The sequence below is a fragment of the Talpa occidentalis genome, unplaced genomic scaffold (assembly GCF_014898055.3).
Source record: "Talpa occidentalis isolate TD23 unplaced genomic scaffold, MPIMG_talOcc4v2.1 talOcc4.8, whole genome shotgun sequence".
Lineage (NCBI taxonomy): Eukaryota > Metazoa > Chordata > Mammalia > Eulipotyphla > Talpidae > Talpa > Talpa occidentalis.
In genome coordinates this window covers 118,178,238-118,203,399 of record NW_023605194.1, presented here as the reverse complement: position 1 = coordinate 118,203,399, position 25,162 = coordinate 118,178,238, and the positions used below count along the sequence as shown (strand labels likewise).

At 62.4% G+C, this 25,162-nt stretch overlaps 1 protein-coding gene across 2 annotated transcripts; it reads left to right on the top strand.

The window, feature by feature from the left end:
* Positions 1 to 1,601: 1,601 nt before the first annotated feature.
* On the top strand, positions 1,602 to 21,793 carry HSPA4L (heat shock protein family A (Hsp70) member 4 like). Of its 2 annotated transcripts, XM_037496265.2 has the most exons (19): positions 1,602 to 1,726; positions 5,400 to 5,457; positions 6,660 to 6,800; positions 7,940 to 8,062; positions 8,779 to 8,878; positions 9,169 to 9,302; positions 11,077 to 11,321; positions 11,418 to 11,494; positions 11,938 to 12,089; positions 12,514 to 12,620; positions 14,199 to 14,332; positions 15,327 to 15,526; positions 17,086 to 17,181; positions 17,608 to 17,745; positions 18,213 to 18,338; positions 18,565 to 18,672; positions 18,984 to 19,103; positions 19,448 to 19,609; positions 20,866 to 21,793. In XM_037496265.2, the coding sequence occupies exons 1-19, from the start codon at positions 1,620 to 1,622 to the stop codon at positions 21,052 to 21,054; spliced, it is 2,517 nt and encodes an 838-aa protein (XP_037352162.1). In that variant the 5' UTR covers positions 1,602 to 1,619; the 3' UTR covers positions 21,055 to 21,793. The 2 variants fall into 2 exon arrangements, with proteins under 2 accessions (XP_037352162.1, XP_037352163.1); XM_037496266.2 differs by lacking the exon at positions 17,086 to 17,181.
* The last annotated feature ends 3,369 nt before the right edge of the window (positions 21,794 to 25,162 follow it).

Genomic DNA, 25,162 nt, shown 5'->3' with positions numbered 1-25,162 from the left:
GCCGCTGCCCGCTGCCCCGCTGCCCCGCGCCCCGCTGCCCCGCTGCCCCGCTGCCCCGCTGCCCGCTGCCCCCGCGCCCCGCTGCCCCGCTGCCCGCTGCCCCGCGCCCCGCGCCCCCGCGCCGCGCCGAACCGGGCGCGGGCGAGTGGCCTGCCCGGGAGGAGTCGCCGGCGCCGCACCCCGCCGCGCGCCCCCGTGGCCCCTGGCGCCGCGGTGTTCGGCTGTCGGGCCGGCGGGCGCGAGCGGAGGTGCGGCCGGGCCCGGGGCACAGAGGCCCCGCCGCGGCCGCGCACCGAGCCGAGCGGGTTCCCCGCAGGACATGGACCTCCTGCTGCTCGTGGCGGCGGCCGCGAGGGCCCTGGCCACGCTGGCGGCGGCCGCGCTGGCCGCCCTGGTGGTGGTCAGCGGCCTGCGCTCCCTGAAGAGGTGGACGCGCGCCCGGAGCGGCCGGCCGGGCCAAGCGGGGGGCCGGGTCCGCTTGGCGGCCACCACGACTGGGAGCCGCGACCCCCAGGAGGACCGGGGCGCGGGCACCCGGGAGCCCCGCGAGGACCGGGGCGCGAGGACCCGGGACCCCCAGGAGGACCAGAGCGCGGGCAGCCGGGAGCCCCAGGAGGACCGGGAGCCCCGCGAGGACCGGGAGCCCCGCGAGGACCCGGGCGCGGGGCGCGGGGCGCGGGCCGCGGTGAGTGGGCGAGGACGCGCCGGGCGGGCGGGGCGCGGGGAGGCGCAGACCGCCCGCACCCCGCGTTTCCTGCTCCGGCGGGGGGGGGGGGGGGCGGGGGCCCTCGGATGGGCTCCGCGGCCCCGTCCCGGACGGCCCGGCGCGCAGGGCGCCTCCCCGGGCGCGGCCCCACGAAGGGCGCCACCACCGCGCAGAGCGGGCGCGGGGGGCACGCGGGGCGGGCGGGGGGCGCTGGCCGGGGGCGCCGCGCGGGGTCGGGCTGGGGTGGGTGGCCGGGCGCTGGGGGGGGGGCGCTGCTGGGGGGGGACGGGGGGCGCCGGATGCCGCGGGCGACCGGCCGTAGTGCAGCCCGGCGGCGGCCGCGCGCACCCCCCAGCGCCCCGAGGTGCCGCGGGCCGGGCCCCCCTCCGCAGTGCGCCAGCGCCGCCCCCCCGCGCCCGCCCCGCCCCGCCCCGCGCCCCGCCCCGCCCGCCGCCCCGCCCCGCCCCGCCCGCCCCGCCCCGCCCGCCCCGCGCCCCGCCCGCGCCCGCCCGCCGCCGCCCGCGCCCCGCCCCGCGCCCGCCCCGCCCGCCCCGCCCCGCGCCCCGCCCCGCGCCCCGCCCGCGCCCCGCCCGCCCGCCCCGCGCCCCGCCCCGCGCCGCCCGCCCGCCCCGCCCCGCCCGCCCCGCCCCCGCCCGCGCCCGCCCCCGCGCCGCCCCGCCCGCCCCGCCCGCCCGCCCGCGCCCCGCCCCGCGCCCGCCCCGCGCCCGCCCCGCCCGCCCCGCCGGCTTCCAGATCCTTCGGCGGCCGTTGCGCGCGCGGGCGGCGGGCGGGTAACCGCCGGGCGGGCGGGCGGCGGGCGGGCGGCGGGCGGCGGCGGGGGTCCGGCGGCCGGCGCCCACTCTCCGACCCCCAGGACTCGCGGGCGCGGCGCGGCGCCCCGGCCCCCGCGGGCATGTCGGTGGTGGGCATCGACCTGGGCTTCCTCACCTGCTACGTGGCCGTGGCGCGCAGCGGCGGCATCGAGACGGTCGCCAACGAGTACAGCGACAGGTGCACCCCGTGAGTGCGGGCGCGGGGGCGAGGGGCGGCGGGGGCGCCGGGCCGGCTGCGGGCGGCGGGTCTGTGCGCTGCTCGGTTCCGTCCCGGAAGCCTGGGCGGCCCCGGGGTCTCTTGGAGTTCGGGGTGTCTGCGCGGAAGGGGGTGCGGGTCAGGCCGTCCCGCCTTCTCTTGGAGCCCGTGTCCCCCGCGGGTGGCCGTGAGGACTCGTGACTTGGGGCCCGGGCGGGGGCGACATCCTGGGGGGGGCCGGAGCGGGCCGGAGCTGCCGCCCCTCCCGGGCCGCGGGGCCGCGGGGGCCGCCCCTCTGCGCTGGAGCCTCGCCCCGAGGCGGCCCCGCGGCTCGGCATCTGCGCTGCCCCGGGGCCCGGGCCCCCCTGGGCCCCGCCGGCTGGGCTGCGGGCTCTGCGCCCCGTGCCGTGTGGGCAGCAGGGCCCTGGCCAAGGCGTGTCCACGCCAGCGCCGCCCGCAGACGCTCCGGCCGCGGCCTGCGGGGTGGGGCGCCCTGGGCCTCTAGCGGGGGAGCTGGGCGCGCCCCAGGGCCTGCCCTCCCCCAGCCCCCAGCCCCCGCTGGCTGAGTCCAGCTGGCCAAGGGGCTGACCGTGGTGGGCGCCGGGGCCGCGCTCCTGGGGCGCCGTTCGGCTGCCGGGCGGTCAGGAGCGCGTGGCCGCCAGCCGGGAGAGCCGGGCGCTGGACGGGGCTGCTGGGACAGGCCCGCGCCCTCCCCGGAGACGGGGAGCAGCTCACGGACTTAGGGGCGGCTCTCGGGGGTGGGGTCCCGCCGGCCGCCCTGCGTGTTTTCTGGCCCGACGCGCTCAGCCCGATGAGAGAGGCCGTCCCCCCACAGGCGCGCTGCTCCCGCGCCCGGCCGTGGGTCTCTGGGCTCGTCTTCCCCCTGCAGCGGCCTGGACAGTCGCGCGCTGGTCCGGAGCCCGGGCCTCTCCGGGCCTCTGAGCCGCCTGTGGGTCTCGGGCACCGCCGCAGTGTGTTTGGGGGGTTGAGACACGGCGGCGCCTGCGGCCGCAGCTGAACCCCGCGCTGGGGGTGGCTCGGGGGCGTCTGCGGGTGAGCGCGGCCTTGCCCGGGAGTCCTCCGAGTGGCGTGTCAAGGCGTGTTGCGCGTGTCTGTGAGCCCCTTGCGAGGACTAAGACAGGGACGAGCTGGAGAGAGAACGGGTGTTTGCTTAGATTCTCCCGAGGCCCGGCAGGTATTTCTCTAGAATCTTGCGGAAAGAAAGCAGAAGCCGGGCGGGCGCTGAGAGGCCTCGCTCTGCGAGTTGGCTTCTCTGTGGGCCAGACCTGGGTGTCGCCAGGCGTCCCGCGCTGGCTGTCGCCGCGGACGCGCCCGGCGTGACCGAGTGAGGTGGCACCTCCGCAGCTGCTCCTGTGAAGTGACGGTGCAGGGTCCCGAGAACCTGGGTGTGGTGACCGCCGAGTCGGTGTCCTTGGACCTGGGGCTCTGAGAAGGGGAGCCCTGAGATTCAGCCGGGAGCGCAAAGCTGCACCCGCAGACTCTGCGGAATCGGGGCTCTTTGCAGGAGCGGGGAGGCTGTCACCTGCACCCCGATCCTGCTGCGTCCTGTTCGCCCGTCTCACCAGGTCACTGCTGGAGGTCGGTGCCGTCCCTCCTGCCCCATCACATTCACGTCCCAGCTCACCCACGCCCTGCGGGTGCCTGCCAGGTGCCTCGGTCCACCTGCCCTGTATGGGGGCCCCCCACTCCGGGTCCCCCCCACTTTCCCCTCCCCATCCCAGCTCCGCTGAGTGACAGCAGCCAGAGCCAGCGCCTGGTCTTGCCACTGGGACGCCCCGCGGGGAGTGGAGCAGCGCCCTGGCCCCCCTCCCACCCCCGTGTCTTGCCTTGGTCTCTTCCTGTCTCAGCTGCCCGTCCCGACTTCGGTCACTGATCTTTCGGGGCCCTCTTGCCAGCAGTTCACACCGTGGCCAAGATGACGCCCCAAACTCTGCACTGCACCGGGGCCACCTACCCCCTCCAGGTCTCTGCGCCGTGAGCGCACCCTGACCGTGTGGCCGGCCGTGCCCGCCGGACTGACGGCCCGAACCCTCTGCTAGCCTTCCCGGGCCCTGTGGTGTCTGTCCAGCCCCCACAAAGCTCACTCGCGGGCTCCTTCCTCGCCAGTTGGTGCTGCTGGGAGGCGGCGTGTGTTCTCTCCGCCTTCAGAGGCTTGGAGGGGCCGTGACCACCAACGCGGACTTCAGCTTCAGCCCATCCCCCGAGGCCTGCACGGTCCGGGCCGCTGTCTGTCAGCTGGGCCCCTCGGGCTCGCAGACGGCTGGACTCAGGAGCCACTGTCCTGCCTGCAGGGAGCCCCTTCCCGAGAACCAGGCCCCCCGGGACGGTGCCCCCGCCCCCGCGCCGCTGCTCTCAGTCCTCTCTGGGCCACGTGTTGCCGGGAGGACGCTCAGGGGCAGCATTTGTTGAGTTATTTGACTGTGCACACCGCACGCTGCTGGTGCTTTCCATGTCGGACAGCACAGGGTGGGGGTGTGGATATGGGGGTGCATCATCTGCCCTGGGGAGCTCCACCCTGGCGTGCAGCGCATCAGCTCACGCATGCTGCGCAGCCATCGAGGCATCGCCCCTGGAGATGGCTATGCTGGGGAGGAGCAGGGGTCTGTGGAGACCACGGAGGTGCCCCCGACGGGCCAGCATTTGAGCGGCGCACGCGGGGAGGGCTCAGGCCATGTGGCTGGATTGGAAGCGCCGCAGGAAGGGAGAGGTGCCTGTGCAAAGGCCCCGAGGCAGCAGCGTGCTTGTGCGTTCCAGAGACAAGTCAGTGAGCTGAGGTGGAAGCCTCAGGGCAGGGCAGCGGCGAAGACAAGGAAGGGCCTCCTTGTAGGGGTGGGGTTGGGTCTTTCCTGAGGATGCCACAGCACCCGTCGGAGGCTCAGCGGAGGAGCTGGGCGTCCAGGAGGCTCGCCGGGGCTGGCGCTGAGGGCAGACACACCTGCGTGTCAGGGACGTGGTGCTGTTCGCCAGAGCAGGCGCAGATCAGTGCGCTCCCTTCCGAGCCTTGACGTGGAGGCCGCCTCTGCTGCTGGCTGTTCTCAAGCCCTGTGCGCTCTGGTGGTTGTTGTCCTGGCAGTAGCGTTCGCCATCCTGTGTTCTGTGCTCGTTTCTCCTGTAGATGCCAAGGCCGGTGCGGGTAACCAGCACGCGGGCAGTGCCCGCAAACGCTTGCCGGGCGCAGTCACCGCAGCGCCTGCGGAGGCCACGGGAGCGCTCGTTCATGGTCTGAAGTGGCAGCTTGGTGCAAGGGCTGCTGCCCACCTGCTGTTAGAAGCAGAGTTCTGCTGACGGCAGTAATGACAAGGGCAGCCCTGCGTCCAGAGCAGTCACCTTTCCCCATCGCCCCCGGGGCAGGTTCAGCCAGGAATGTCCACGAGGCTGCCCAGCTGCTGTGTGAGGCCGAGCAGCCTGACCTCACCGAGTGTGGGCGACGGCTGCAGTCCCCAGGCCAGGCCAGTTTGAGAACAGTGACCGGCCGGCCCCGTCGCCACGGGCAGCCCCTGTGACTTAATTCTGACACTTCCCAGCTTAAAAGTTGTCAAGTCTTGGTCATCAGTGACCCATTTTAAGAACAACATATGATTCTTGTAAATTCATCCCGTACGAGGAGAAGCGGGGTTCTGACGAGCGTGTGTCTCCCCCGCAGGGCCTGCATCTCCCTGGGGTCCAGGACGCGCGCCATCGGGAACGCGGCCAAGAGCCAGGTGAGCGGCCGGCGGCCCCGGCGGGAAGGTCCCGCGGTCTCTGGCAGGCTGCACGGCTGGCTTCGGCTTGTGAAGCATTGACTGAGGACGTTCCTGGTCGGGGGGCGCCGCCGCGTGACCTGGGCTTTCCCCTGCCGGGCCCCTTCCTGTGGGGACCTCCCGTCTCGTCCAGGGGCCAGCGGCGCCCGGGGAGAGGAAGGAGCAGCTCCCGGCCCCCAGGGCGGCTCCGGCTGGGCCTCGGACAGCGGAGGGCGGGCTCTGCCTTCCCGGGCTGGGCTCTGAACCACACCCCAGTGTTTCTCGGTCCCTTTTCTTTACGAAGTTACTTTCTTTTTGCTGCTTTTCCTCATAAGTGCAGAGGCTGGTGTTTCCCAAAGTCGCTCTGCAGGGGGCCTGTTCTCCTGACTCTGTGGGGATAGCCGAGTCCTTCACCCCGGGATTTTCTCTTCAGCTGTCACTGGCCTGTGAGCGAGCGTGTCGGCCTCCTCTCCCGGGTCCGCTCTGCGCGGGCCCTGATGTCAGCAGTCACCCCAGAGGGCGCGCCTCCCTGGTGGGGCTTCCGGGCGTCTGCGCACAGCAGGCGGTGAAGGGATGCTTCCTGACGCGCTAGAGACCACGAGGGAATTGGCCGTCCCTGCCGCTTCCGTGTCATTAGTCAAGAGCAGGGGCTGCTCGGCTTTAGAGGTCCCGAGGGCGCCAGCCCCGTCCGGCTCCGCAGTCTGAGCGTGTTGTAGCTACAAGAAATACTGCTGTCCCAAAGCATGCAGGCCTCGGCTTTAAAACCCTGACAGCTGCAGGCCGCGGGGAAGGGCCCTCACCCGGCCTCGGAGCCTCTCGGCTGCGCAGGGAGCACTGAGGTTCGTGGGCGAGAAATGTCACAAGGAATTAGATGGTGACGGGGAAAGGAAGCAGGACGGTAAAAGCCATAGTTTCAGTAACACGCACAGGAATGACGGTGGAAAGAAATCAGAGAACAACACGAACTCGCTAGAACAGGATTGTGGAGCAAAACCAAAGAGACGCGGTGCCCGGCGTTGCGTGGGAACATGAGCCGTGTCGGCCTCGCTCCTGGGAAGGTGGCGGCCTCGGTGCTGCGTCAGAGCGGGAGGCCGAGGGGACGCGGCGGGCGGGCGGGGCTCTCGGCGCTGGGGCCGTGTGTTCTTTGCGCTCATGAAGAGCTCAGCGGCGTTTCCTGCCAACAGATAGTCACAAATGTCAGAAACACCCTCCATGGCTTCAAGAAGCTGCACGGACGATCGTTCGATGATCCCATCGTGCAGACGGAGCGGATCCGGCTCCCCTACGAGCTGCAGAAGATGCCCAACGGCAGCGCGGGCGTGAAGGTGAGCCGTGGCGCGGGGAGGGGCGGCTCGCCCGGCGGTCGCCGGTGTGTTCAAGGAAAGGTGACCGCCTGGAGAGCTTGAAGGTTGCCCGCTTTTAAGGGCCAGAGGCAGATGCAATGTGGAAAGAGCAGGCCCCGGGTTTGCCAGCCACCCCGACGCAGGTCCCCTGTGTGGAAGGACGGGGTGACATCCTGGCGCGGCTCTTGCTCCGGGCAAGGGATGGGCTGGGGTTTTAGCTCCGTGTCCCGGGACGTGCGCTGGGGCTTCCCTCCATGGTTGCGTCACCTATTTGTGCGCGCGCGCACCAGCCAGGCCCGCGGCCGCTGCTCGGGCTGAGGCCGCAGCGTTGGAGTCTCCGCCCCCGTTCTGTGCACCTGCCCTTCTCCGCGTGCTTACGAGCAGCGGCTCCGTATCACACCTGATCGTGACTCAGCGTGTATCAGAAATAGATGAGTATCCATTTCAGATCTGTCTCAAAGTCCATCTTAGAATGATCAAAGCCGTTCAGGTGCGTGTGGGCACGCGCGCGCGCAAGCGCCCCTGGAGACGGATGCCCCTGAAGCTCCTCCGGGGTTGAGTGCCACCGAGTCCAGGACCTGCTCCTGGGGCCGGGGGACACGTATTCTTCTCCCCAGTATGTCCGCCTGGGGTGGGCGCTGCCCCGGCCCACACCACAGCCCATGTCCTCGGTTAGATGCGCTGACACGTCACGTCCTGAGCCGCGGGCCCCAGCCCGGGGAGTGGCCACTGGCCTCAGCACGGTGTTGAAATGGCCTGTGAGCCCCTCGTGTTCACTCAGCTGCCCCTGGGGACACCGGGCAGTGTGGGCCAGCTGCATTCTCAGAAGATTTGCCTTTTTCTCCCCTGATCTTGTTTCCGTCCCCCAAAATTATATCACTGGGCGCTCACTTGAAACCCAGGAAGGGCCCTAACTTCCGAAAGAAAGACTTTCGCTCCGAGTCCCTGGTGCTCGCCTGGGCAGCGAGTGAGCACGCCTGCTGCTGGGCAGGCGGCCGCGCCTGGAGCCCGCTCTGGCCCTGACGAGGGCGGGGGCCCAGCTGGGGCCTGCTCCATCCCAGGCAGGGTTCCTGGGGCGGCCAAGGCGGCGGCCCCCCGAAAAGGCCTCCCTTGTGCCACAGGTGCGGTACCTCGAGGAGGAGAGGCCGTTTGCCATCGAGCAGGTCACTGGGATGCTGCTGGCCAAGCTCAAGGAGACCTCAGAGAACGCCCTGAAGAAGCCGGTGGCCGACTGTGTCATCTCCGTAGGTGGCCGTTCCCGCCACGCGTCTTTCCTCTCTGCCCTCAGCGGGCGTGCAGCCAGGCCCGGCTTCACGGTTTACAAAGGTCACCGCGTTGGGTGAAGTCAGGGTTGGGCCTCCTGCGAAGGGCTGCTGTAAGCCGGCGTGTGCGGCGTCGGAGGGCGGGCCGGCTGCGCCCTGGCCCCTCGGTGACACTTGGTGTCCCGCCCCCGGGACCTTCATTTTATGACCAAGGTTGAAAGTTCCCAGTTGGGAACTCACAACGGTGTGTGTTCTGGATCAGAAAGAAAGGCCTGTTCTTAAACGATGAGTCAGACGTTCCTCGTGGGAACTCCCACGGGTGTGGACCCAGGAGCGCCAGCCCGCACCGCGTTCTCCGCCTGTACCCAGTTCTTGTATAAATAAATAAATCTTTGGGGAAAAAAAATTTGGGACAGACACCATGCTTGTGGCCTGGCCTGGACTACTGACCGCAGCGGTCCGCACCCCTCCTGCTGCAGCCGCGCACTTGGGGAGCCACGCGCTCCCCTGCCCCCTGCTCCGGCAGGTGCCAGGGCCAGCGCCGCCCAGCGGGACCGGGACTCCCCCCGCCCCCCAATGCTGCTGCTTGGCCTTAAGCTACACGTTCAAGCGCAGCTGCCCTGCACTGGCCCACTATGCGTGTCTGGGCGAAGCTGCCCTCAGACCCAGACCGCCGTGCTCGCTTGTTCCCACCCCAGATCCCGAGCTTCTTCACCGACGCCGAGCGCAGGTCCGTGATGGCCGCGGCCCAGGTCGCGGGGCTGAACTGTCTGAGGCTGATGAACGAAACCACGGCCGGTGAGCGCCCGCCCCCAGCCTCCGCCAGGAAAATGCCGCCCAGTCCTCTCCTGGCCAGTGCCCGGCGGCTCAGCCCGATGTGCTGGCTGCCCTCGCCTGAGAAGTGCGAACATGGAGGGTTGGCGGGGAGGGGAAGTAAGACGGACCGTCAGCCAAATGACACCGCGTGCTTTGGCCTGACAATGGCGGCGGCTCCGCTGCGTCTACACTGCAGCGTGGCTCTGGGTGGCTTCTCGCTCGCTCCCGAGTGCCCGCCGTGCCGGCGCTCACCTGCCTGCCTGTCCTTGCAGTCGCGCTGGCCTATGGGATCTACAAGCAGGACCTGCCCTCCTTAGATGAGAGGCCGAGGAACGTGGTCTTTATCGACATGGGCCATTCTGCCTACCAGGTCTCCGTGTGTGCTTTCAACAAGGGGAAGCTCAAAGTAAGTCGGTCAGCGCTCTGCCGCGCTTCGGGTTAGCGACACATGAGGGTGTGCGGTCAGACCGTGGTCTGCACGGAAGACTGTGACCTGGACCCGCCCCTCCCCCGCCCTCCCCATCCTGAGGGTCCCCGCCTGGGGCCATCCCAGCGCCCACTGGGAACCGGGCCGGAGCAAGTGAGCCGCTGGAATGCGGTGCTGGCGCGCCACCGGGGAGTGCCGTCGTGTGGGAGCTGCTGCTGTCCCCAAGGTGCCGAGTCAGCCCCCGGGAGCGCGCGCCGCCTCCCCCAGCACGCGTGGGAGCAGGGTCCGCAGGGCGGGCCCGCACCCTGAGTGCCTGCCCGGCTGCCGGCGCCGGCCCCCCAGAGCCTGGTGGGCGTGTGCGCACCGTGACGGCGGCTCCTCGCCCGTCACACGCGTGCCTGGGCTGGCGGGGGGTGAGGCGCTGGCGCCCAGCACTTCGGAGGCCTCGTGCTGTGTTGGTGACGACACCCTCGTCGCCGGGGAGTTGAAGGGGGACATCGCGTTCTGAACATAGAGTCGTTTTCGATAAGTTGGTTTCACCCTTGCTCTTTAGTCTTGAATTTTCGTTTAATCAGAAAAGGACGTTTTCCTTCCTTCCCCGGTAGATCCTTCAAGCTGTCTGTGACTTTGATGTCCTGGGCCCCTTCGAGAGCCCGAGGAAACTCTGGCCTTCCTCCCCGGGGGATGGACGTTGGCGCTGGTCACCTACGGGCCGGACGTGGCGATTGGTTAGGGCAGGCCCGACCCTGGCAGGGCTGTCGCCGTTCCCCGCGTGGCCTGCGGGGGCGCCTCAGACACTCAGGCCCCCGCCAGCACCACTGTCCCCGGCCCCGGCCACCAGCTCAGCTCTGCAGGGGGTGTCCAGTGTGACGTCCGCCCCGGGCCGTGGGCAGCTGCCCCTGTGTCCTTGGCCACAGGCTGTCTCTCAGCAAGCTGAGGTGTCCTGGCGTCGCCGCCACGTTCTGCTCTCCTTTTTCGGGCTCCCGCATATTCTTTTGTGTTCTTCCGTGTTCTCTTTTTTTTTTAACAGTAGGTTTTTTTTTTTTTCCAGATTTATTTATTGATGCATACAGGAGCTGGGGCACAGGCCAGAGGTGCGGGGGGGTGAGAGGATTCACCAGAGACAGAGCGGGGAGCAGAACAGGCAGATCCACTGAGACACACTGCTGAGGGGAGCAGCGGGCAAGAAAGGAGAGGTCTCTCTGCCATGTGGGTCGCTCCCTGGCCGGCTGGGGATCAAACTCGTGCTGCAGAGGCTGGGGACAGCTTCATAGTGTGGTGCTCAACCCTTTGTGCCACCAGGGAGGCCCCTTCTGTGTTCTTCTGAAAAGTCTTCTTTTTAACCACAGTCAGAAGGTCTAATCCTGCCCTCCCAGCCGGCCGACCGACTGGCGCGCGCTTCCAGGCCGCTGGCTCAAGCTGTTGGGCTGGCGTTGCATGCCTGGGGCGCTGGTTTCTGCCGCGTGGGTGTGGGCCCGCGTGTGGGGCTCTGGACCGGAGGGTCTGAGAGGCTGAGCTTTGATGGTCCCGACTTAGCTGTTTCAAAATGAGATTCTGCTTTGAGTCACGGTATCAGAATCTGTCACCTACAGCAAATAATCCCGAGTGGGTGGATGTGCTGCTGCAAGTGGCTCCAAAATTTAGCACCCCGTGACTCTGACCCGTTCGTTGGCTTTGATTTTCAATGTTAAAAGTTGGGCTTTTGGAAAGCCTCTGTTTCTGAAAATTCAGTTCCGACCTTACGATTGGACAGGTCTTGGCCACGACCTTTGACCCCTATTTGGGAGGCAGGAACTTCGACGAGGCGCTGGTGGACTACTTCTGCGACGAGTTCCAGGCCAAGTACAAGATCAGCGTGAAGGAAAACTCGCGTGCCCTGCTGCGCCTGTATCAGGAGTGCGAGAAGCTGAAAAAGCTGATGAGCGCCAACGCCTCGGACCTGCCGCTCAACATTGAGTGCTTCATGAACGACCTGGACGTGTCCAGCAAGATGAACAGGTGCCGCGCGCCCGGGCTGTGTCTGTGTTTCCGTGTTGTTTTAGGTGTGTTTGCTGCTCTGTCCCGAGTGACGGGCCTTCTCTGCTCTCCTCTCAGGGCCCAGTTCGAGCAGCTGTGTGCGTCCCTCCTGGCCAGGGTGGAGCCCCCGCTGAAGGCCGTCATGGAGCAGTCGAGTGAGTGGGGCTCGGCCGCCGGAGGTGGTGGCTCGTGAGGGCGGGGCGCCGGGGCTGGCCGGGTGGCTGCGGCCCGTGTTTGCGCGTGTTCGTACGTGACCGCGGAGACGCGGCGCAGGTGGAAGGGGGGCGGAGGTGGGGCACGGTCGCTTCTCCCAAGGCTTTGGTTGAGCCGCTGAGCACAGCTGCTGGGGAGCTTGAGGATCGCAGGTCTCTGGAGTGTCCCTTCAAAGCCCTGGGGGCTCGTCTGTCCCAGGTGTAGGCCAGGCGCAGCTGCTGCTACTTAAATTTTGCCTTTTTTTACAAAATTTGTTTCCCTCTTCTTTTCACTGTGTCTTCTATTGAGCAAGTAAAGTGCGTGTTTTAAAGCAGCCCTTCCTGGGGTCTGCTGCGGACATAAAGCCTGTCTTGCAGTCCTCAGTGGAGAACTTTGTGCTCGCCAGACTTGCAGCGGGAAGACATCAGCAGCATTGAGATTGTGGGGGGCGCCACACGGATCCCCGCAGTGAAGGAGCAGATCTCCAGGTTCTTCCTCAAGGACATAAGCACCACGCTGAACGCCGACGAGGCCGTCGCCAGGGGCTGCGCGCTGCAGGTGTGGCGGGAGCCTCTGTGTCCCTAGAATGTGTATCTTGCCAGAAACAGGGCGAGAGGCCGACAGGGGCGTGAGTGCTCTGGGGCCCCCACTTGTCAGTAGGCGAAAAGGGAGTTGAAGTTATTCCCGGCAATGAAGCCTTGTGTCTTTCCTTTTCTGTTTTTAAATTACCGCAGGATAACATGTAGCTATAGTGAAACATTTATAAATTCTCTCAGTTATTCGCATTTGAAGTTTTTATTTACAATTTTTAAATATTTTTTACAAGTTTTCGAAAGATTACAGGGAGAGTTACTTTCTCGCTTTTAACTAGCTGTTACCCAGAAGCAGTAATTTTTAAATGTCACTATTATTAAGTGGTTCAACCAGGGTCATTTGGGTAGGTTTTGTTTGCTGAGACGTGTGGTGTATCTTCTATTTTCAGTGTGCGATTCTCTCACCAGCATTTAAAGTGCGTGAATTTTCCATAACAGACCTTGTTCCGTATTCGATCACTCTAAGGTGGAAGACCTCTTTGGAAGATGGAGCTGGGTGAGTTACTTTCACCACCTTGGCCGGAGGGGGTCGTGAACAAGCACACCTGCTTTTCTATTCTAGATTGGAGGAATTGACACTAAAAATTCTCAAGGGCTTTTAAATAAAACGTTTGAAAAAAAGAAACATGGACAGGCCGTTGGGGACAGCGGCGCGTGGGTGTGTGGGGGGGGGTCGGTCTTTCTCTTTGAAGAACCAAAAATGCAAACGCGTGCGTTTTTGACACATGCACGCTCGTCTGTGTAGCTCCAGGTCTGTGTCGGTGCTTCCTCACTCGCGCGTCAGCCGCGGCCTGGGCGCCTGCCCCCGCGGGGCTGTGCTTGGAGCATTACGATGTGGGAGAGGAATGGAGCTGAGGGCTGGGAATTGTTCTTATGTGAGATGACCAGGGAGCCACTGAAAAGTTTATCGATTTATGGTCCTGCTGACGTTGCACGAGGTCACCTGTTTCAGGTCATTTTCTCCTGTACTTTCAAATTTAATGTTCTAATAGTGAGAAAACAAAACACCCCTTTGTTGCTGCGTCCGTGTCTCGGACCCGTCTGAGCTGCGTTCTCTTGCCGTTATTAGCATCCACACTCCTGTCCCGCGGCCTGCTGGCCCGGCCTAGCGGGCCTCGTAGCTGAGGTCACAGTCTGTGTGTCCAGTGCTCTGTCTGACTACTTGCAGAAGGGATACATCGTACCCCCGAGAAATTGAATTTTTGCACAAATTTCAAAAACTGGCATGGTGACCCTGACCTGACTGGCTGGCAGAGTGTCCAAGGGGCATGTGGCAACGTCCATTTTGAGTCAGGAAACACTATGTTTAACATCAGTTAAGGGAATCGGAGATCTCGAGGAAAACGTGAGGCGGCGTGTCCCAGGCCCACGCTGGACAGCGCAGCTCTGGCCCCTGGAGCTGCATGGAGGGTCCTCGACTGTGAGGTTTTCACCTCACATGGTGACACGGCAGCGTGGTGGCCTCTGTGAGCCAGCTCTGTCGCAGTACGAGTTGTAGGTCTTGTAAAGTCCTGTCCTGGAGCGGAGGCCACATGGGGCAGCACCCCATCCGCTGAGAGGCGGGCAGGGCCGCGGGAGCGGCTGTGCTGTGGTGCTGAGGCCGCCCCTGCTGGGACACGCCGGGAAACGCACCGGCCGACCTCTGGGGCGGGGGCGGGCGCCGGCGAGGGCTCGTGGCAGGGCTGGCGGGGGGTGCAGGGGCCCTGTCCTGCTCTTTTTATTTTGTTCCTGTAAGTTGGACAGTATTTCCAAATTAAAAAAAAAAAAAACTTCTTTTAAGAGACCTGGAAAAAGAAGGGTCACGTATGACAAGTATGTTGGAAACGAACGGGTTTGGTCCTCAGACATGAATAAAAAATAATCCCTGTGGGTTGGCCTTAAAATATACCTATTTTCAAGGAATTTTTCTCTTTGAAGGACAGCACTTCGAGCCAGAAACCTGTCAGATGTATGTTTCTAACTAAAGCAGTGGGTTCTTCTCCCCGTGTGCCAGAGGCCTGGCCGGCGTGCTCCTGCGCTGCGGGGAGGTGGGTTCTGTCTGCGGCCGCTCACTGCGCCTCCCGTTGTGTTTCAGGGAATGTGAAGTGTTCTCGAAGAACCATCCCGCCCCGTTCTCAAAGGTCATTACTTTCCACAAGAAGGAACCGTTTGAACTAGAAGCGTTTTATACTAATTTACATGAAGTGCCTTATCCCGACCCACACATTGGTGAGAGAACACGCATACAGTTTTGCCCTTGGTAAATAATGTTAACACTTGAATCAAGGAAACATAAGTGACTGTCCCGGCTAAGCCAGCATGGAGTTTTTGAAGAAAGACGTTCATGTTTATTTCTAGACTCGGTCTATTTAGCGCTCAGCATTTATTTCTAGAGTAACAGCTTTGAGTATTTTTAATTCACTTAGATTTCCATGTTTAAAATGTCCTGTCCTTGGCCCGGAAAGTTTGCTCGAGGATTTTTTTTTTATGGAAACACTGACTGCAAAGGTGGGGAGGTGCCGGCTGCGTGCTGGGTCAGGCCCCGGGTGCCGGCAGCAGCTGGAGTGGCTCTGGGGACAGCGACGTGACAGTCGGGAGAGCAGGGCTCGTGGTAGCTGAGAAGATGCGAAACTTTGTCCTTGAGACCCGGCTCCGAGCCGCCCAGCATGGGGGTGTTAGCCCACGGCGAGGGGAGCAAGGCTTCCTACTGCACAGTGCTTCTGCCACTCCTGCTCGTTTTATATTTGAGATTTTTTTTTTTTTTTGAGAAGCACAATCTAGACTTCTTAAAATTTAATTTAATATGATGTGTGTGAGTTCAGTAACTATAACTTAGCAATTTTGCTGTAGGAGAAATCCAGAAGTTTTAAACTTGCTTTACTTATAAATTACCAGGATGACTAGAATTTGGTTTTCAACCTCAGAAATTGAATTTTGCTATCTGGGCTTTGGGGAAATACTTTAAAGTCCTTCAAAGTTCTGTTGCCTTTAGTCTGGTGTTCTTGGTTGAAATCCCAGCTCCTCCCGCAGCACTGATGATTTAGGGCATGTTGCTTCGCTTTTCTGAGTCTTAGTGCCGGGCTTGGAAGGTGTGAGGAGGGGTGGCCTGAGGCCACGCCTGCCGCCAGCCACGACCTCCTGCAGCCCCAACGGCGCCGGCGGGGTCGCGCGGCCTGCGGAGGTGGCGGAGGCCCTGCACTAACGGAAGCTCCTCTTTCCTCAGGGAGCTTCACTATTCAGAATGTTTTTCCACAGTCTGATGGCGACAGCTCCAAAGTGAAGGTCAAGGTGCGCGTGGACATCCACGGTGTCTTCAGCGTGGCCAGCGCCGCGGCGATCGAGAAGCAGAGCATGGAGGGGGGCCACAGCGACGTGCCCATGGAGACAGAAGCTTCGCTGAAGAACGAGAGCAGAGAAGACGTGGTGGGTGCCGTCCCCCCTCGGTCCCCCCGCCCCACGCCCAGAGTCGTGACAGCCGCTGCCTGACACCCAAAACAGTGACCCCTGAGCTTCCCCTGAGGATCTGCCCCGGGAGACGGGCGCACATGCCGCCCTGGGGACGGCTCCTCCGGCCGGGGCTTTGTCAGCGTCGTGCACACGTGAGCAGGCGTGTGCCCGAACGTCTTTGCTCGAGGCCTCGTTCCCCCTGGAAGCGGGTGTTAGTGTGTTGGGCTGGCGAGCGCTCCGTGTGCAGAGCAGTCGGTCCAGGGTGACGGGTCTCGCCCGGTCTCGTCCCATGTCGAGTTCAAAGTCAGAGAAGTTGACCCTCGAGCGTGCCACCGGGTCGTGGAGCCTCTGACAGCACTTTGACGGGCTGCAGTCTCTGCCTGTCACTGAGCCTGCAGCTGGGGGGTCTTCTAGCCCTGCTGTGGGGACAGCTGAGCGAGCGCCCCGAGGGAGGCCCAAGCAGGCGCAGGAGCCCGGCGAGTGCAGGCGCTTGAGAACAGGCGTCCGGGCTTGGAAGAAAAGGCTGTGGCCACACAGGGGCAATTTTTAAGCAATTGCTGGAGTCATGGCACAGGGAACAGTGTTGGGTAGGAAAGTGCCGGCGATGAGAGTCGCAGGAATGATTGAGAAGCGCTGAATTCTGAATGTGAGGATGTTCACGCACGGGGCGAGCACAACAGGAGAGTGTTTTCAGGAAACTGAAAATTGAAAGTGATAAAGCTTTTTGCCCATTTAACTGGCAGCATTTTTCTCAGAGCTGCCTGAAAACAGCGCTGGCCACCCGAGCCTGCCTGCCTGCCCCGGCCCGGCCCGGCCCCCTCCCCTGCTGGCTTGGGAACGGCTGACGTGTCAGAAGAGTGACGTGTTTAACTGCGCGGAACGTGTGTGGATGGGCGCGCGCGTTTCCCTCTGGCACAGAAGCGGCGTCTGTCTGTGTTGCCTTCAGGGTTCTGCGGGTCCCTCAGCCCCAGACGCTCCGAGGCCCCCAGCTCTGCCTCTCGAGGGGTTCCGCAGGAGAGCAAGAGGCGGGAGGACCCAGTGAGTCTGTGCGGGCCGCCTTCCTGGCTGTAAAATCTTTCAGGTCTTTTCTGAGTGCTGGAGGGCTGACGAGACGTCTGCTTTGACCGTGTCCGTATGTCCCGAGTACTGTTTAGAAAGTAGAGTTGAGTTTATATGATACATAAATACCGTCTGTTTTCCACATCACTTGCTCACAGTAAGTTCCTTGTAAAAGCATTTTCATGCCAATTGAGTACTGGGGTTCTCGCTTGTAGCTCTTGGTTTGTGAATCTGGCAAGAGCACAATTTCCGCTTACTGCGCGGCTCTGGCTCCAGGGAGTGCATCGCCCGTGACTCACTCACGGGACTTCGGGCGGCTCATTTTACTTAGGTGATGATCTGTGTGTTTATTTCCAAGCTCCTGCTTTACTGTCTTCGCGTTTCAAAACAGGCTTGGCCTCTAAGATGCAATTTATTAAGAATAAATGCTTGGCGAGGAGGGACGCGGCACGTCATTGCGCACTGACTCTCCCCAGGGCAGGACGCAGGCGGAGCAGGAGGACGGCCACCGGAAGGGCCAGGCGGAGCCCGCCCCCGAGGAGGAGCTGGACCACGCGGGGACCCGCACGAAGGTTCTGGCGCTCTTCTGTGCTTGTCTTTCAGAGGACGGCGTTTCCAGTTAGGGCTTCGCCGTGCATTCCTGGTGCGCTCGGCCGTCGGTCTGGCGCCGAGGGGGAGCCTGTAGCCAGGATCAGTGCCCTTCAGTGATTTGTTTTAAAAACTGGATTTTTTTTTCAATGAGCCCTAATGGCATGAAGTTATCTGTTTGGTAGGAAAAGGGTTTTTCATGAACTTTTTTCTCATGAAAAACGATGCAGTCTCTGAAGTAAGAGGTGGAGTGAGCGGGTGGAGGAAGCAGGCGTGTGCGGCGCGGCCCCAGGTGCGGCCCTCGACGCCTGCGTCGGCGGTGGTGGTTTGGCGTGTGGTCTTTCTTTCATCTGAGACCTGTTTCTGCGCCAGCTTTAGAAATTCACGCCTCTCTCAAATGTCCTGTGCAGTCAGCTCCCTCCGACAAGCCAGACCGATCAAACCAGGCCACCAAGAAGGGGAAAGTCAAGAGCATCGACCTGCCCATCCAGAGCAGCCTGTGTCGGCAGCTGGGCCAGGAGCTCCTCAACAGCTACATTGAAAACGAGGTACGGGAACCTGCGGTGATGCAGGCGTCGTGCTGGCGTGTCGTGAAATTCGGCAGAAGTCAGGGGTGCCCAGCCCCCCCCGCGGTTGGGGGAAGCGGCCTGTACCCTCCGGGGTTCCTCACTAGATAATGGCACGGCCTGCTTATGGGAGCGGGCCCGAGCGTCTGCTGCTGTCCCGCGGCCTCACCCCCCTCGCCTGACAGCGCAGCGCCGTCCGGGCGACACCCTCGGGTCGCGTTGATCTTTGCTGAGCTTTCGGGGGAACCACCAAGCTGGTTCTGCTGAGAGCTGCGGTGTTTGACGTTCCCGGCAGCAGTGACGGGGGTTTCCGACGCTCGCCCTCCTCGCCGCCGCCGGTGTCCGTTTCTTTGCTTCTAAGCCGAGCGGGCGCCGGCCTGCCGTGCGCCTTGTCTTTGTTTCCCTGCCGCGCTTTCTGCGGCGCAAATGACCTGAAACTCGTCGAATAGGGGAAGATGATCATGCAAGATAAGCTGGAGAAGGAGAGAAACGACTCCAAGAACGCCGTGGAGGAGTACGTGTACGACCTGCGGGACAGGCTGGGCTCCGTGTACGAGAAATTCGTCACTCAGGAAGTAAGTGTCAGCGCCGCCCTGTGTGCTTAGAACTGTTGACCCGCGGCCGTGACTGTGGTCACTGCTGTGTCTCCAGCACACGGAGGAATCCGGAGTGTGGCGAACACAGGTGTATAAGTTCACAAACATCTGAAATGTCATCTTTTATTCTTAAATATTGTCTTCTCTGATGGTTTTTATTTCTAAGGAGAGTATTTCTGACAATGTCTTTTAAACGTCTGACAAGGAGCTGAAGAAGCTGTCCGCCATCCTGGACGACACCGAGAATTGGCTGTATGAAGAAGGGGAGGATCAGCCTAAACAGATTTACGTGGACAAGCTTCAGGAACTCAAGGTGAGTCGTGCAGCCCGCTGGGGGCCCTGGGGAGCTTGGCCTGTCCCTGGTATGCAGGCGAGAAGCGACTGGCAGGTGCCCTGACCTGCCCACTCTGAAGCAGGTGGGGGTGGGCGGCACCACCTGTCCTTGAAATTACAAATTATAAACAAATCAAGTTCCAGGGGGTGGCTGTTACTGCGGGTGGCCCCTCTGCGGGGAGGGTGCCGGCTGTGTACCCCATGCCTCTGCAGATGCTCTGGACGGGCAGTGTGGTCACCTGAGCCTGCGGGCCAGTTACGCCCCCTGACGAGCCTCCCCCCACCCCTCAGAGACACGGGCAGCCCATCCAGACACGCTTTGAGGAGCACGAGGAGCGGCCGAAGGCGCTCAACGACCTGGGCAGAAAGATCCAGCTGGTCATGAAGGTGATCGAGGCTTTTCGGGCCAAGGTGCGAGTTGGGGCCAGGGCCAGGGGGCAGAGGGGGCGCCGGGGCTGGGGTGGGGGGCAGGGCTGGGGCGCACCGCTCCTTGTCAGTGGCTGCCCGGCACCCGTGGCCTCACTTCCCTATGGCTCTTGCTTGGCTTGTACTTCGGCCCTAAATGTCCTCTGCTCGTCGTTCTTTTCCAACCCAATGTCTTGGAAGCCACCCCGACCTCTGTCCCTGCCCCGTGTCCTCCGTCCCGCGTGCTTTGGGAACAGCAGGATCAGCGTGTCCCAGCATTTCCTGCAGATCATCACCAGACTGAGGCGCGCGGCTGTCAGCTGTCCCTTCAGGAGTGTCTCTTTGAACAGGACGAACGATACGATCACCTGGACCCCGCCGACGTGGACAGAGTGGAGAAGCACGTGGGCGAGGCCATGAGCTGGCTGAACAGCAGGATGAACGCGCAGAACAAGCTGGGCCCCACTCAGGACCCCGCAGTGCGGGTGGCAGAGATCGCTGCCAAGGCCAAGGTGAGGAGCTGTGTGCTCTGTCGCGGGCTCCAGCGCGAAACACTGAGGGGGGCCATTGTTTGAGGAATCAGCAACTCGCAGAAGAAACTAGAAAAGTAGAAACTAGGCCACCTGCTGGAACAGTGCCTCGTCTGGGTGTGACTGGCACGCGGGGGCTCTGGGCTTCCAGGGTGACGCAGAGATGGGGCAGGGCTCCGGCTCCGCCTTGGTGTCGCTGGCTTTCGACTCTGACTGAGAGGGCTGCGTCTTCGCGGGCGCATCTGCCTCTGGGGCTGCCCTGGACGGAGTTTGAAATGTGTGAGATGCCACGGCCAGCTTGTGTTTCTGAGAGGAACTTCTCAGCTTAAAGACGTTACTAACAAAGATGTCACGGGTCAGAGAGAACGCCGTGGAGACCAGGGACAGGCTGTGACGAAGGTCAGCATCCAGGTGGATAGAGTAGGCGCGGGAGGGGGCGCGCGTGTCTGGTGAGCGTGAGGGGAGGCCCCGCCTCCGTCCCTGAGAGATGCCCGCTGGTCCGTGCCCACTGCCCTGGCGTGCAGGGACAGATGGCCCCCGCGCAGCTTGGGGGGACAATTGTGGCTTCTCCGGGACACTGCATCCTTCAACCCAGCGTCAGAGCTGCAGGGGCTTGGCCCGGCGGTGGCCACACACGCAGGGACACCGCTGCGCACGACCCGTGGGTGACTTTCGCTCTGAAACACCCCGGGGTGCTGTCTCTGCCCCCATCCCAGCCTATGCCTGGTCTCGGAAGATCTTCAGGTTGCAGAAGCATCTACGAGTGTTCTCTGTTTTGACTGTGAAAACCAAAAGGCAAAGATACTAGAATCTACATTGTGTTTCTTTTCAGTTCTCAGGTTGCATTTCGTTTCGTGGCTTGGTCTTTCGCTTTCTAGTAAAGGCGGCTATTTTGTAAGAATTCGGTTGTTGGTGGAGATGTGCATGTAATTCCACTTAAAGTTGTTTCCACATCAGTGCTGAATAGGCGTTATCCGACACTCGTCATAGCGCCTGAGGCACAAGTTAAAGAATGAAGTTATAAATGACCCTGTGAAGTGTGAACCGGGAAGGAACACATTTTAGGAAGATCCACACACAGAACAAAGAGTGGGCAGGCGGCTGTCACAGAGGTCAGCGGCCTCCCAGAGGGCACTGGCGGTCATCTCGCTGAGCTGGCACCCACCCCGGGGGCGCCGCCTGAGTGGAGGCGTGTTGCCTACCAGTTTCCATGTAACCCGTGTCTTTGGTGTTTCTAGGAACTGGATAACTTCTGCAACCCCGTCGTCTACAAGCCCAAGCCGCACGTGGAGGTCGCGGAGGACAAAGCGAGAGCTGACCCCGAGCACAACGGGCCGGCGGGCGGGCAGGGCGGCGCAGAGAGCAGAGGCGACGCGGCGAGGGACGCCCCACACCCGAAGGCCTCGGGCGAGATGGAAGTGGACTAGCGGCGCCCCGCGCCTCCCGACAGCCACGTCACCACGCGGTCCGCGCTGCTTGGCATCTGCCCAGGCAACACGTGCTCCGTTGTTCGTAACCAGTTTTTGTCGTGTTTTTTGGAGGAGTCCTGAAAAGTGTCCTGTGCCGAGTGCTGCACCTCGTTCCTTTCCACCGCTGCTTGCGTGAAGCTGTAGCCGAGTCTAGATTGACGCGTCAGTTTACGCTTTCCCAGTCTTTCCTGTCACGCGCGCAAGACTGGCCCGTAGCCGGCGACAACCTGCCTCCCTAGAGCCCCTCCCGGAGAGGCCTCCGCGCTCCACGCGGGCAGGGAGGCGGGGGCGCCCTGCTGCTCACAGGCGTCGCTGCACTTGCATCATTATTTTGAGAAACACATAATGAAATGGATGTGGTTTACGGCCACCGAGGCACTGACCTTTTTCTAGTTATTGTATTGTTCTAATTTAAATATTAAAACAAGTAAGCGGCTCCTCGCCACGCTGGTCCGTCTCACTGGGGCGCCACGAGGACGCAGCGCTTTGCTGTCGTCCGCAGGTGACGGACTCACGCTGAAGGGAGCCCCGCGCTGGTAGCTCAGGCGCCCGAGGCTGGCTGGTTCCATCGGTGACGAGGATGGATGTTGTCTGAGGCGCTCCGGGTCTCTCACTGGAGGCTCGAGGCCCGCTTGTGCTGAGGACGGCTGCGCGGGCCGTGCCCGCTGTGAGCAGGAGGTGCCCCGGAGCAGGCTCCGCGCAGGGGTGCGGCGGCTGCTCAGACTCGCCCAGGCACGCTGCGGCCTCGCGCCGCTGAGGCGTTGTCTCGGGCCCGACCAGTGTCGCCGTGGCTTGGCGCAGAGTAGGGCGAGCCGGCCTGTGCGCTGCACCGTGCGGCTCCCTGGCCGCTGCCCCCGCCCCAGGCAGCTGCCCGCCGCATGGCGCCCACCCTGACCGCAGTGCAGAGTCAGCCCCTCTCCGGTGCTGCTCGTCTGGGGGACAAGGACGCGTGACCTGAGGCATCTCCAGGGCCTCCGTGCACATCCCCAGCTGGCGCTCGCCCGTCAGCGCTGTGCAGATGCCGGCGCTGTTGTGGGGGCGGGGGGGGCCAGGCGGCAGGCCCCCCAGGAGGCAGCAACGCCCCCTCTGTCTCTCAGTGCCCCCATGGGCCAGACCTCAGTTAAAATTCAGGCTCACTTCTCCCCAAAGCGAGACCTTTATGCTGAGAAGAATTGACACGGACTTTTCTTAAATGGCAAAATTTGAGAGTTGAGTATCTCCAGGGGTAGTGGCGTTTCTCTCAGCCGGTCTCTGAGAGAGAGTTTGTCTCTACCATGTGGTTGGCAGCCAGGGCTGCAGAGCGGCGCTTGCGGGGCTCCCGCTCACCTTCTCGGCAGGAGCTGGCCCTTTGGGCCCTGGAAGTCAGAGAGACCCAGGATATTTCCGTCTTGTAGTCTTGCAACTAGCCTTGTCTTACGACTCTTAGAGCGAAGTAGTTCTGTCCATCAATAACTGATAAAAATACCTTCCTGAAAAGCATGTACCACTCCTCATTTGTATGTTGAACGTAGAGACTCGCTCTTGGAGGCGCATCAAAGGACGGGGTGCCCGCGGTCGTGCCTCCCGGGCTGAAAGAACCCCCCGCCTGGCAGGGAGCCGCACTTCAGGGCCTGCTCGTCAGCCCAGCTGCGCTTCGGGTGTCTGGCGCGTCCCCACAGCTCCCGCTCCCAGGACACTGTGCGCAGCTTTGTGTCCTGGCCCGTCAGCCGTGGAGCGCTTCAGCCAGACGCTAGCGCGTCCCAAGAGAACGTGCGCCCTTTTCCTCCCGCCTGTGGCCAGAGCCCTGTGGTCTTGCAGCCTGGCTCTCCGGTGAAAACATTAACGAGAGCGAAGACGCTCGGCTGAATGCAGTTGTGGCCGGAAGATGGGATGCGGCTTAATTTGAATCTGCACTAAATACGGAGCACTAGACAAGACTTTGTTTTGTTTTGTTTTTTGAAAGTAAAAACACTATTTTAGAAAAGTTATTTTAAAAGATAGTAGCAAGACAGAATGTTTTCCTATGCAATAAGCAAATAACTAGGTTAAGGAAATACCGAGGGGGGTTAAAATGTGTGTGCAGTTTGACTGTAAAAGTATAAATTGGTTTCAGAAACCACATCTTGATGGCCAGTTATACTGTGATAATAAAAACAAAGATTGCTAAATAATATGACAAAAGAGAGCTTGTGATGTTTAATTCCTCATCAGTATGTACAATTCTTACGTTTTAAAACAGCTAGAAACAGCACACCAGCATCAGGCTGTTGGAGTTACAGCTCGTCCGTTTTAAAAGGTATTCAGACTTTCACTAAAGAAGAACAATTTATTCAGCTTTTTTCTTAGTCTTTACTGTATTTATGATTATTTCCCAGACAGAAGTTACTATTTAAAGTGAATCTTGGAGCTCAGCAGTAAGGTAAAATGGAAAAGTGTCAAAACATTCTACCCAAGTGAGCACAGTCCACTACTTTGAAAAATGTTACCCACATTTTAAGGCAGTAGACCTTTGAATGCAGCGATCAGATTATAAATAACCCAACATATAATGTAACCATGCAGTCACTTCCAAACATTTGAAGTGCAGTAATAAGCCTGTAGACATTACCCATTGGGGTTTGGTTTGGCTTTTAACAGTTGGCAATTGTTAATCCACAGCGAAGAAAGCCTCGGCATTGACTTTACGTGTTACATAGTTAGAGTTAGACGTGATTCTTAAATGACTAGAAAAATATAATTTCCTCTTTAAGACTCTTACAAGAAAAAAGTTCAGTTCTCAAGTTATTTTGAGTTGAAAATTGGAATTTGGTTTTATGGTATTTGAATCTGTAAAACTTAATGAGAAGCAAAGCTAACGGGTTGACATACGGACACGCAGAATCTGACGACACTGGGCGCCCCCGACGGCTTTCCAAGACAGACCGAGGGCTGTTCGCGAAGCCTGGGCTGGGTAACCGTCCTGTGCGCTCAAATCCACCCTCACTTAGCAACTAAGGCACTCGGGGGCAGAAGACGGGCTTTTTGAATCAAAGAAGAAAAACTTTATTACTGTCTCATTGAGCCCAAAGTGTGATTTTAAAATTCCTAGGAAGCACAGTCCCCCCTTTTGATGAAACGTAACAAAATTTTAATGTAGATCAAAGACCAAGATTCTTATTAACCAAAACAAGCCAAAAAAAAAAAAAAGCTGTTTTACTTTCACCTTCTAGTTTAAAATGCACTGAAGGGAGTGTTCTTCCAAGCAGCCTTAAGGTTAAACACGCCCAGGTTCTTCCTAAGTTCTGCTTTTCCTGCCCACTGGCGCGGGTTCGTTTCCCGCAGGTGCGAGCGCGCCCGGTGCCCGAAGAATGTCGCGGGCCGCCCGGGAGAGCTGCAGCGCCCACCGGCCCGCGCCCACCGCCCCAGGTGCGGGCTCCCCCCGCCGCCGGCCGCCCCGGGGTGCCCCCCCCGGGTTGCTGCGCGCCTGGAGATTTCCGGCTCACTCCGAAGCGCATCGGAGGACGCGGGGAGGGCGCTGGGCCCGGCGCGGGCGCGGCTGGGACCCTGCGCGCCCGCCCCGCCGGCGCGCGTTCGCCTCCGCCCCACCCGCTTTTCACCCTCGCGGTGGCTGAGGCGCGGGCGGTGTCGGCGGCGTCTGGGGAACAACTTCAGCGCCTTCGTCACGCGGCGGCGCTCGCCGCCCCCGGCTGCTGCTCCACGGCCGGCCGGGCCGGGGGTCCGACTCGCGGTCACCCGCCGCCCCGGAGCGTCGGGCCCCCGGAGCCGCGCGGCCCCGACGCCAGGGCGCCCGCCCGGCCGCGCCCACCGCGGGCCACCGCGGGCCGAGGGCCCGTCCCGTGGCGAGCGCCGCGCCCTCCGGGGCTCCCGACCCGCGCCGCGTCCCGAGCAGGCGCCGCCGCCGCCCTCCCCGCGGCGGGACACGCCGGGCCCGCCGACCCCGGGGCCGCCGCGGCCTCCCCGGCCGGGCGCGCGGCTCCGGGCGCCTGACCACAGGCCGGGCCGCCCGCGCCCCCGCCCCCCGCCCCGCCCGGGGCCGCGCTCGCTCCGCCCTCCCGGCGCCCGCGGTCGGGGCGGCGGGGCCGAACCC